The sequence below is a fragment of the Neovison vison genome, chromosome 3 (genome assembly GCF_020171115.1).
Source record: "Neovison vison isolate M4711 chromosome 3, ASM_NN_V1, whole genome shotgun sequence".
In the NCBI taxonomy this organism is placed as follows: domain Eukaryota; kingdom Metazoa; phylum Chordata; class Mammalia; order Carnivora; family Mustelidae; genus Neogale; species Neogale vison.
The window spans coordinates 55,102,241-55,114,341 of record NC_058093.1 but is presented as its reverse complement, the minus strand read 5'-3'; the positions used below and the strand labels follow the sequence as shown (position 1 = coordinate 55,114,341).

Sequence of the window (12,101 nt, the reverse complement as noted above, 5' to 3'; positions counted from 1 at the left end):
CAGTTCTCTCTATTCATGAATCTGTTTCTGCTTTTTTTGTTTGTTTGACTGGGGGTTGTTTTTTTGTTTTGTTTTGTTTTTGCATTCCACATGAAAGTGAAATCATATGGCATTTGTCTTTCTCTGACTTATTTCACTTAGCATAATACCCTGGAGGCCCATTCCTGTTGTCACAAATGGCAAGATTTTATTCCTATTTATGGTTGAGGAATATTCCATTGTGTATGTATACCACATCTTTATCCCTTCCTGTACACTTAGGTTGCTTATATACCTTGGTTATATTTTTAAGTGCTACAATAAACTTAGGAGTGCATATATCCTTTTAAATTAGTGTTTCTGTTTTCTTTGGATAAAAACTCAGTAGTGAAATTATTAGATCATATGGTATTTCTATTTTTAATTTTTTGAGGAGACTCCGTACTGTTTTCCACAGTGGCTGCATCAATTTGCATTCCCACCAATAGTGCATGAGTATTTTTTTTTCCACATTCTTGCCAACACTTGATATTTCTTGTTTTTGATGCTAGTCATTCTGGCAGGTATAAGGTGATATCTTATTGTGGTTGTGATTTACATTTCCCTGATGATTAGTGATGTTGAATGTCTTTTCATGTATCTATTAGCCATTTGTATGCCTTCTTTGGAAAAATGCCTATTTAGGTTCTTTGCCCATTTTAAATGAGATTATGTGGGGTTTTTGATGTTGAATGGTATATAGTTGGATATTTATCCTTTATTGGATATATTATTTGCACATATCTTCTCCCATTCCATAGGTTCCTTTTTGCTTCAGTGATGTGCAAAACTTTTAGTTTTGTTGTAGTCCCATAGTTTATTTTTACTTTTGTTTCCCTTGCCTGAGGAGACATACCCAAAAATAGTTTTTAAGACCAATGTCCAAGAGATTGCTGCCTCTGTTTTCTTTTAGGAGTTATATGGTTTCATGTCTCACAATTAGGTCTGTAATCTGTTTTGAATTTATTTTTGTGTATGGTGTAAGAAAGCGGTCCAGTTTCATACTTTTGCATGTAGCTGCACAGTATTCCCAATTAATGAAAAGACTGTTTTTCCTTCATTATATATTATTAACTCCTTTGTCATAGATTGATTATCCATTAAGTGTGGGTTTGTTTCTGGGCCCTCTATCCCTATTCATTGATCTATGTATCAATTTTTGTGCCAGTACCAAACTGTTTTGATTACTTTGGCTTTGCAGTATGTCTTGAAATCTGAGATTGTGACACCTTCAGTTTCATTGTTCTCTCTCAAGACTGTTTTGTCTTTTTGGGGTCTTTTGTGGTTTCATACAAATTTTAGGATTATTTGCTCTAGTTCTGTAAAAAATACTACTTGGATTTTGACAGGGATTACATTGACTCTGTAAATTTCTTTGGGTAGTATGGACATTTTAATAATATTAATCCTTCCAGACCATGGGCATGGTATATCTTTCCATTTGTTTGTGCTGTCTTCAGTTTCTTTCATCAGTGTCTTATATTTCTCAGAGTAAAGATCTTTTCACCTACTTGGTTAAAATTTTTCCTAGATATTTTATAATTTTTGGTGCACTTATAAATGTGATTGTCTTCTTAATTTCTCTTTCTGCTACTTCATTATTAGTGTATAGAAATGCAATAGATTTCTGTACTTTAATTTTGTATCCTGCAAATTTACTAAGTTTATTTATTAGTTCTATTAGTGTTTTCTTGTATTCTTTATGGTTTTCTATATATAGTATCACATCATCTACAAAAATTGACAGTTTTACTTTCTCCTTAATCAATTTGGATTCCTTTTATTTCTTTTTCTTGGCTGATTGCTGTGGCTAGAACTTCTAGTACTATGCTGAATAAAAGTGGGAAAGTGGACATCCTTGTCTTCTTCCTGATCTTAGAGGAAAAGTTTTCATAATTTTAACCATTTTTAATTTTTTATGTCTTTCAATAAAGTGTTATACTTTTATGCAAATAGATCCTCTACATTTCTCACTAGATGTATTCCTTTCTACTCATGATTTTTGTTCATACTATAGTTTCTTCATAAAAACAATGAATGTTTTGATTGATGTTGATGTATAGATTTGTAAAATCAATGTTATGCTCTTATTCAAATTATAGGATTCAAACTATTTCTAAACTATATAATTTCTAACAAATTATCTGTAGATTATTTGGGGTTTTTTGTGAAGATAACTGTTAAGGATGACATAAAGTTCTCTTTCTTCACTCCACTGGGTAGGGCTTACAAAACAGTGATGAATAGAAACTATAATTATAGGCATCCTTGTTTTGTTTTGATTTTAAAGGGAATTTCCACTTTTTCCCATCAGGAATGAACTCTCTCTATGAATATACTTTTCAGATTTGAGATGCTCTCTTCCATACTAAATTTCCTGGTAGTTTTTATAGTGTTTGTGTATTGAATTTTATCAGACACTTTTTTGTGCATGTGTTAGTCTTGATTATTTATTTTTAAAAAAATCTGTCAATATGGTGAAAGACATTTAAAGATTTTCTAATGCAAAACCACCCTTGCATTTCTAGAACAATTCAAACGGATCATAACTTATACTTGTTTTTATATAATTATAGATTTGATTTGCTAATATTTTCTTTTGGATTTTTGAAGGTAACTTTATTTTATAGGTAGAATGGCCTGCAATTTTCTTTTCTCAAACTATCTTTCTTTAGTTTTGGATGTATCATGTTTACTGGACTCTTAACATGAGCTGGAGAGAATCTTCCCCTTTTTCTTCTCTGGTAGAATTCTTGTAACTATCTGAATCATCTTGGGTTAGGGTTCTTTTTTGGTGGGAATACTAAACTGTTTCAGTTTCTTTATTAATTATAAGCTATCTCAGGCTTTCTGCTTTGTTTGTTTTGTTTTATTTGGGCCAGTTTTATTGAATTAATATTTTTGTTAAATTTTAAAAATTTTCAAATTTATTTTATGTGTTGATAAAAAAATTCTATTCTTGTGTTTTTTCTTTTTATGCCTTCTATCTCTCTCTTTCTCTCTCTTTTTTTCCCCCCTTGGTTAAGTCCAACTAGAGGATTTTCTATTTTTGAGTCTTTTCAAAAACTGGTATTTTGATTTGTGGCATTCTTTTGCCTGTTTCTGGTTACTTTTAAGATATTCTTTTGTCTTACTGATCTAAAAAATACACTGAAATGTGATTAGGTCTAGATTCACTTCTAAATTTATACTGCTTAGAAATTACAGTACCTTTTCAATCCAAGGACTTGTGAATTTCTTCAGTTTTGGAAAGCTATCAGCTTGATCTCTTTGAATATACATTCCTCACCATTCCTTGAATTATCTTCTGGAATTCTTGTTAGGCATATTTTTAGAGTCTTTTGATTTATTTTCTTTGTTTCCTAACCATTTTTTCATATTTTGTATGACTTTATTTTTTTCTTATGTTCTTGTTGAGTTCTTCAGTAATGTCTTTATTCTGTATAGAATGAGTTGTTCCCATGAATTTTAAGAGTTAATTAATTTTTTATCTTCAGATCATTCTTTTTCATGTCTATCTGTTCTTGCTTTATTTCTTTGTTTCAGGTTTCTTGTTCTGATTGACATTAATCTCATTTCTTCCTCAAAGGATTAATATTTTTGTTTTAAAGTCTTCTTTGGACACTGTTCTGTTTTCTTTCTTTCTTTCTTTCTTTTTGAGATAATCTATGTACTGACTAGCAACTTTGTTGTCTTTCATACAATTTGGAATTCATATTGCTTATTTCCCATACATCGTGGTCTTTGCCTTCTACTCCATATTGTACTTGGGTTGCCTCCACCCTGCATTTTCAAGGCTCCCAACCCAGAGCCAGGTCTGGCAGCTAGCCTGCCTTTCTAGAGGATTCGTGTGCTGTTTGGCTCAAGTCATAGGCTGCATTTATGTACTCCTGCCTTTCCAGACACGAGCTCTACATGAGCCATGGCCATCAGCAGCAGCTTTTCTCACCCCGCCTTCATGGTAGTAGAGCTTAGCCAAGGTTTAAACAGGAAACTTGTCTCTGTCCTGTGCCCTGATAAATAAGTGCATTTAAACTATAGATTGCTGCAGGATCCAAATTCCTAGCTACCTGTTTTTGCTTCTCCAGGTCTGGCAGATCTTTGGGTTCATCCTTGCTTATCTTCTTGCATTTCTTTTCCTTTTCTATTCTTGAAATTATGTGATTTCTAGTTTACCTCATGAACCAGAAATGTCTGGATCTGACCTGCAACCAGGGTCAAGTTGGCTTCCCCTTCACACGATGACATTTATTTTGTGGGTCCTGTGTAAGTATGAATTCATCTTTTAAAGACTCCAGAGGTCACAAGCTCTTCTTTAGAAATGGGGGTCCATTCTGAGCTATGTTTTCAGGGATTCCCTTTCTTATAACCTATGATTCAGTTGTTTAACATGAAAACAGCACATCCACTGTGCTAGCTAGAGGAGCTGTTTTTCAATTTAGTTCTGCTTTTCACTGAGTTTATAGCCCTACATCGCACCCTTATTTTCTAATCTGGAACTTTGTAGGACTGATAGGAAAATTAAACAGCATGTTATCCCATGAAAGCAGTGTAAAAGTAATAAAGATGGAAATGTGTAGCTATATGTCTCATGTATATTGAAAACATTGGAAATATATCCAACTCAAAATATCCATCTGTGATAGTTGAGTTTTATTTCAGGAAGCCACTCTTTGATATATTCATTCAACCAATATTTACTGAGCAGTTGCTATATACCAGGCTCTGAACTCTGAGCTAGGTATAATGAGGTGATAGGGCCAGGTATGATTAGATCTCCCATATGCTTTAATTTTTCTTCTAATGGTGAAAGGTCTCATTTGTCCAAATAACAAATGTAATGTTAATAACAAGCAGAAACAGATTGTGAGGAAAATGGGGAAGCTGAGATAGAGACTAAAAAACTCTTAGTCACTTTGGCACATCTGCTCTTTACACTGGTGTTTTCTTGGTTTAAGTGATGATGTACTTAGATGACTGGGCCAAGTCAACAGATTAGATATTTAAAAACCTTTATTTTCACAAAAAAAAAAAAAAAAAGCTATCTGGCAAAGCCTGACTTTGTATTTCTCAATAGCTAGTGCAAAAATACAATTTCCTCCTCTCTCCATATTTAGTTTTGACTGTCAACCTATCTTTATGCTCCTCTTCTGGACTCTATTCTCTTGTAGGAGAAAGACCCCTTTAAGAGAGAAGGAAGGGGTTAGATCCTTGCTAGTTCTGTTTGTTCTCTGTGGTCCTTAACTCTGACCTTCAAATGACCACAGCTGGCACAGATAAAAGGAGCTGTGACTCAGAGAGCCCAACAGTCTCATAGCCTTACTGACTATGCTATAGTGAAGAAAGAACAAGCAATTAACTAAGCCAGGCATCTTACGGCTTTGATTTAGTGCTTGCAGATTATATAGGTAACCATAAAGATTGATGCTAGACGTTACTGTGATCAAGGCTTGGAGAATTCTGCCCTGTGATTGTTCAGCCCCTGGAACTGAGGAACCAGTCATTCTTCCCTTAAGCATTTGATGACATTCTTAAAATTGTATGATTTGCTTTTCCTTCGGTCTTCCCTTTCCAAATGTACTTTTTCCCCCTTTTCCTTTTTAGCCTGCATCTACCTTTCCCAGACTGCTTTTTACAAAGGAGTACTTGTCTCCAATGGGCTATCCTTCCATGTTATGAGTGTCCATAGGCAAAGCTGAGCTGTGCCTGCCTGCTGGGCTTGCTGTGGGGATCTGAGTTGGCAAGGAAGGGGCCGGGCAAAAGCCAAAAGGTGGGAGGGAGAATGAGCCTCTAGGTGTCCTTGACAGATGGCCTCTGCCTGGCTGCTTTGTCTCTCATCACCTCAGCCCCTTTGATGGACTGGGCCAGGCCTTGTGAGCAGTCTGGACCGTGACAGCAGCCCCTTCATTACCCTCCTGGGCCACTGCTCGCATGTGCTGGGCAGCGGAGGAAGGAAGCAGTTAAGAAGTCACAATGCTTATCAGTGTTCTAAGTTTAGCCTACTAAGGAAGCCTTTCAGACAGGCTGGCTTCCCCTTTTTGCTGTGAAAAATACATAGGTGTGTAGCAATAAACAGAGCTTTAATGCCCCAGGCTTACAGTATGATAATATTTGCTGAACAGTTTACTAAGCTCTAGTCACTGTTCTGAACATTTACATCTACTAACTCTCCAAATTCTCAGGACAGTCCCAGGGTTTCGGTTCTGTTACTGCCTTCATCTTATACATGGAGGAGGGAGGGAAGCCTGGAGAGTAGATCCTTGCCTCGACAGTTAGTAAATGGACACAAATCCAAACAATTTGGTTCTCTAATATTTTTAAAAATATACAAATAAATAAATGTCATGGTTTTTCTTGTCTGTTGTTTCTATTGAAACAATGTTAGTATTTTAACTTGATGCTACTAGATTATTTCCTGAGAAAGTAGTATTCCCAGTATCTCCCTTTTATGCAGAAAATAATCTTCCAATGAATGGAAGGAGTTGTTAGTGTTAGAAAGAAAGGGAAAAAAATTATAATAAATCTCATCACGTAGAAGTAAATTGTTATCTTCAATGGGAATTCCCAGTTATTAACACTTTTTTTTTCTTTTTTATCAGCAAACCTTGAAGAAAAAATGGGTAGAGTTCAGATCTCTGCAGTTACAGGAACAGCGTCTGCTTCATGGTAAATGTAATTTCCTGTTCAGAAACCACACTAACATTCATCTTTTTTATATTTCTGCCTCTAAGTTATTGCAAGATTATCATGATTATAGGAAAAAATTGTCTAGCATGGATCGAGAATACTAGACTGTGTTTTTTGGCCTGACCTTTGGAGTGGCCTATGTTTTTGGAGGGTGAGTAGGTCAAGTCACATCCCCTCCTCCATACATATAACACATATGCACACAAAAATTTGCACACACTTGTATATATGCACATACGTGCAAGAGGTACCTGGGGTTTTAGAAGAGCAGTAGGAAAGATAGCCTGGTTTTCCTACTACTGCTGTAGATGAATTAAATTTCTGAGAATGTGTGTGGCTTGTGTAATTCTCAGAAATTATTGAGGTTGAAATGGTAGCATGCTTCTTGGGTAGAGCTCCTATCATTTGTTCCTATTATACAAGTTATAGGAATGTAGAGAAATGCTTCTTCTTGGCCTGTAAACCCATCAGAAATACCAATGATCATTCTAACGGTAAAGGCATGGCTCTTGCCACTATGTGAATTCTGAAGGGAAAGGTTGAATTCAAATGTTGTTGATTTGGGAGCACCTGGGTCAGTCATTTGGTTGAGTGTTGGACTCCTGATCTCGGCTCTGGTCTTTTTTTTTTTTTTAAAGATTTTTTTTTTTATTTATTTGAGAGAGAGAGACAGTGAGAGAGAGAATGAGCGAGGAGAAGGTCAGAGAGCGAAGCAGACTCCCCATGGAGCTGGGAGCCTGATGTGGGACTCGATCCCGGGACTCCAGGATCACGCCCTGAGCCGGAGGCAGTCGTTTAACCAACTGCGCCACCCAGGCGTCCCTTTTTTTTAAAGATTTTTTTTTTTTTTTTTTTTTTTTTTTTTTTTTTATTTATTTGAGAGAGAGAGACAGTGAGAGAGAGAATGAGCGAGGAGAAGTCGGCTCTGGTCTTGATCTCAGGGTCGTGAGCTGGAGCCCTGCATCAGACTCCATACTGGGAATGGAGCCTGCTTAAAAAAATAAAATAAAATTTTGTTGATCTGACATTTGCTATGTGACTGGTGTTACCTGAGGAATGAACTTTTTTGTACAAATAATTCACTGAAACCACTAGCTATGTGGGTGTGAAATGTAGGTTCTACCTTCTCAAGATACCACTGAGCTAAAGTCTTTATTTATAACCTAGAATGTTTATTTCAAGTAATAATTTATTTACAGGAAAAAAAGATACATTTAATTCATAATTAGGCACTAATGTATGGCTTAGAGGTTTGTGTAGAAATTTTGTTTTTTAAATGAAACTTCTATGTAAGTTACTTCTCTTTGGTATGTTTTTAAATTAATATGCTAAAAAATTCTTAGTAGATTTTTGGGGGGATCTGAAACTTCCTAGCAGGATAGAGGTATAAAATCCAGCCACTCCTGGATTTCTGTAGACTTGAGGGTGTTTGGGAAAACTTTGCCCCCACTTCTGGAACATTCTAGAGTGGAGATGGGGTTTGGCCTAAAATGTATAGGCAGTCCTGGGGTTCTATAGGAACAGCTTGTATAGAGAAGGTCTTTAGTTCAAGATTAAGGGGAATAACTCCTCATTAAAGCCATTGTTGCATACTTTTTTTTTTTTTTTTTTAGAAATTGAAGGAGTTCTGTAGTTTACTTTTTCTAGAATAAATATACAGGGCTTGAGATTCTCAATTGCTTTCTGATCAAAAGCAATTAATCAACTCGTTACCCATTGAAGTAAGGTAGGTTTTATTAGTAAAAAAGAAAAGCATTCTGGCCAGGCAGTGCAGAGCTGGCTGTATTCAACCTTGCAGATTAAGTGGAAAATCAGTCTCTTTTTGTATTGCTAATCAAGGACAAAGGAGAGCAACAGTAGAGAAATAATCAGCACAAAGTATAACCATTTCTAAGTTTGCAATGTTCTAGTACTTTTCCTGAAGTAGAGTCACCTTCTAACTATTTTGTTCTCAGGGTGGTATAACAAATAATCCACTTCCTTTAAGTAGCAAACCAGCCAGCTCAGATAGTGCCCAAGCAAGTGGGGGGAGGGACAGGATGTTGGTGGTGCGATTAAAATTTGAGTTTGGAGAGCCCAGATACAGGTTATGAAAGGTGGATTGGAAAAAAAAAATTCAGCTAAGCAGATAAAAGTCAACTTCTACAGATAAATTGTTACTTATTTGAAGACAGGGCTGTTTTCTGGGTACTGTACCATTCCAGAGCATTTCAGTATTAAAGTATTCTAGGAAGAAACATGGAATATTGAGACTGGAAGATATTCTCTCTATTGTAAACACCTTTGAGTTCTCTATAAATCAGCATACAGGTGCAGGTTTTATAACTGTGTTTCCCATATACTTCAAGTGATGTTATGATAATTATATAATTATTTAAAAATTTCAGTAACTGAAAATCAGAAGAACTTAATGGAGGAAGTCTATAAGATGGCATTCCCTTAAGTATATTATATTTTTTATATTTTTCCCAGTACATTCTTTAGAATGCCATTTCTGTGAGGACTTTGGTGAAAGGTTGCAGGGTCACTTCGTTTAAGAAATGATACTTTTGGAGGTTGACAAGTCACACTGGCATACTATCAGAGGAGTTGACTGTTCTTATGTGAAGAATCTATTTACATTTATTTAATTCAGCATGACTGATTCTGTGAGTGTGGAACCCTTTTACATGAAAGCTAGTCCATGAACAATGGTTTGGGAAACCCCACTCTAAGGTTTACTGAGTGGCCTCATAAAGAGTCACTTACTCATACAGGTGAAGCTCAGTGAAAAATATTTTTCACCTTTACTCTTTCTTGTACCCTTTCAAGAGAAATATTGGTGTATTCGCTGGTAGGGAGTGATGCTCCTATCCATTCCACAGAAGTCTTTTGTTTTCTGCATTCTAGGTGACCCAGGTAACTGCCCAAGTTTTGAAAACACGGACACAGATGAGTCGGTTTTGTTTGGAATGCTGCCGGGGTCAGGCTCAACCCTCCTGGACCGGAATCGACTATCCAGTGAGAGCAGCTGTCTGAGCTCCATGACAGTGGACAGCGAGGACGGCTACCAGACGTGTGTGTCTGAGGATTCAAGCAAGGGAGGCTTCAGTCGACAGACAAGCACAGATGATGAGTGCTTTGTCCCCAAGGATGGGGACGATTTCCTGAAGAGGTCTGTTACCAGGAGGGACCGAAGTTTTAGTTCTGCTAGCAGTGGATCCATGTCACCCTTGTGGGAGGGCAACTTCTCAAACATGTTTGGGACCCTACCCCGGAAAAACAGAAGGGGAAGTGTCCGGAAACAACTCTTAAAATTCATCCCTGGCCTTCACCGTGCAGTGGAAGAGGAAGAGAGTCGCTTTTGATGGCTTGTCTTGACCTTTCATAGTAGCTTATTTCGTAAATATCTTTAGACTTGTTTAGACTAACTCCACTCAGCCTGGTGGAAAGTTGCAGATGGATTGCAAAACTGAAACACCATACTATGACGATGTGACCTTTATTTAAATTTTTGTACCATAAGTTTTGTTTCTTAAATCTTTTTTTTTTAAACCAGAAAAGCTCAGGTTATAAACAGAAAGTAAGGGAATTGAGTAATAAATTGGAAAATATAACAAATTAATGGACATTCCTGCTCATTCTAATGTTGCCTGGGAAGGCATGGGTAAATATTTATTTTCTAGATTATGTGGAAAATTGAGAACTTTTCAGAGTCAAGTGTAAATAAAAGAGTGAAGGAATATAATTATTTGGATTACCTTCCATACGTTCATTGTAGGTCATAAAACTTTGTTTAAGATCAGTAGCCCCAGGGAGGCTTAACAATAGGTCATTTTGAATGTTTCTGTTTACATCTGTGAAGGATCATAAACCAGAGGATCATTAGCTTTTTTTCACATCCACAGCAACAATAAAGCAGGAGGTATAAGATACAAAAAGAGCAGGAAGTGTAAGATTCAATATGAGGGTTTGGGATCCATGGGAACATGTTGTCTAAGATGGGTGCTGAGCAGATTATGATAAGGGCTTTTAGATAGACAGCCTAGACAAAATGGGTGAGAATGTCATTCTTACTTGATTTAATTTTTGTTCTGCCTAAACGTTGATGGGGAGTCTAGAATTCTCAAGATCCTGCATATAGCTTTGTATTTTTTTTTTTTTAATAAATGTCTGTAGTTTGAAAAATTAGAGCCAGGAAATGGATTTTCCTCCTGTAGATTTTTTCACATTATTCCTCACCTTATATTATATATTCCAGACAGTTATTGCCTTGGCACGCTTTTGTCCATTGGTTATGTTGGTATCACAATACTTCAGGCCTTTCAATCACATTTTTATTCAGGACCCATTCAAGTCCATGATTTCTCTGTTCTGATGACACAGCAGCTCGTGACTGCTCTACATTCTGGCCATATTCATGACTACTCTATATTCTAGAGTAGATAATGCCAACAATGTAATAAGTAGTCCTTATTGATTTAAAGCTGTGTGTGTGTGTGTGTGTGTGTGTGTGTTTGGGAGAAATAGAGACATTTGATAAGTGACTTTGAATGTAACCATACTTAAATAGAGTAAAGAATGAGTCATTTTAAGAAAAAAAATGGGAAAGTAAGGAAGCTTGTAGGGTAAGAAATGAATATTAAATAAAATATAAAAAGATTTCTAATTGGAACCTACTTTCTAGGGGTGCCTGGGTGGCTCAGTGGGGTAAGCCTCTGCCTTTGACTCAGGGTCCTGGGAACGAGCCCCGCATCGGGCTCTCTGCTCAGTGGGAAGCCTGCTTCCTCCTCTCTCTCTGCCTGCCTCTCTGCCTACTTGTCTACTTGTGATCAATCTCTCTGTTAAATAAATAAATAAATAAAATCTTAAAAAAAAAAAAAAAAAAGACACTACTTTCTATTAATTATTTGAACTCTGACTTATCCAGTGGGCTCAGCTAGGGAATCATTCATATGAAAAGCAGGGTGCATTGTTTTGCAGGAAAAATAACAATGCTGTCCACAATTTACTGAATACCTAGTAAGTTAAAGACGCTTTCCATGTGATCCCTGAAACAACTCTGTTAGACAGGTGTTAGCCATACAGATAAGGAGGAGGAATTCAGAGAAGTTCCAATGGCCAGTGGCAGGACTGAAATTGAAAGCCAGTTCTTTTGGGCTCTGGTCTAGTCTCAGTCTATCTAGATACTGTTTACTCTTTTGCTGGTTCTGTGTGGTCATCTCCGCAGGACTTCCTCCCAGCCCCTGCCCCTCATGGAATACTTACAGCATACAATTGTAGATACTGCATGGATAAAGATTATCTTTGGTAAATAAGAGAACAAACAGACTTTTAGAATGACACTTTCTCTTGGCCTCCACAAGCAAGTTTTCAAATAAAGGCGCATTAATAACTTCATGGTTAACAATACATTT

General features: G+C 36.5%; 1 protein-coding gene across 2 annotated transcripts in view; it reads left to right on the top strand.

The window, feature by feature from the left end:
- Positions 1–10,872, top strand: part of LOC122902509 (cytohesin 1 interacting protein) — a 73,958-nt gene extending 63,086 nt beyond the window's left edge. For both annotated transcript variants that reach the window (XM_044242098.1, XM_044242097.1), the window contains 2 exons: positions 6,618–6,684; positions 9,595–10,872. In XM_044242098.1, coding sequence (XP_044098033.1) covers positions 6,618–6,684; positions 9,595–10,052 — 525 coding nt within the window. In that variant the 3' untranslated portion in view covers positions 10,053–10,872. The remainder of the gene's footprint in view (positions 1–6,617; positions 6,685–9,594) is intronic.
- Positions 10,873–12,101: the final 1,229 nt, after the last annotated feature.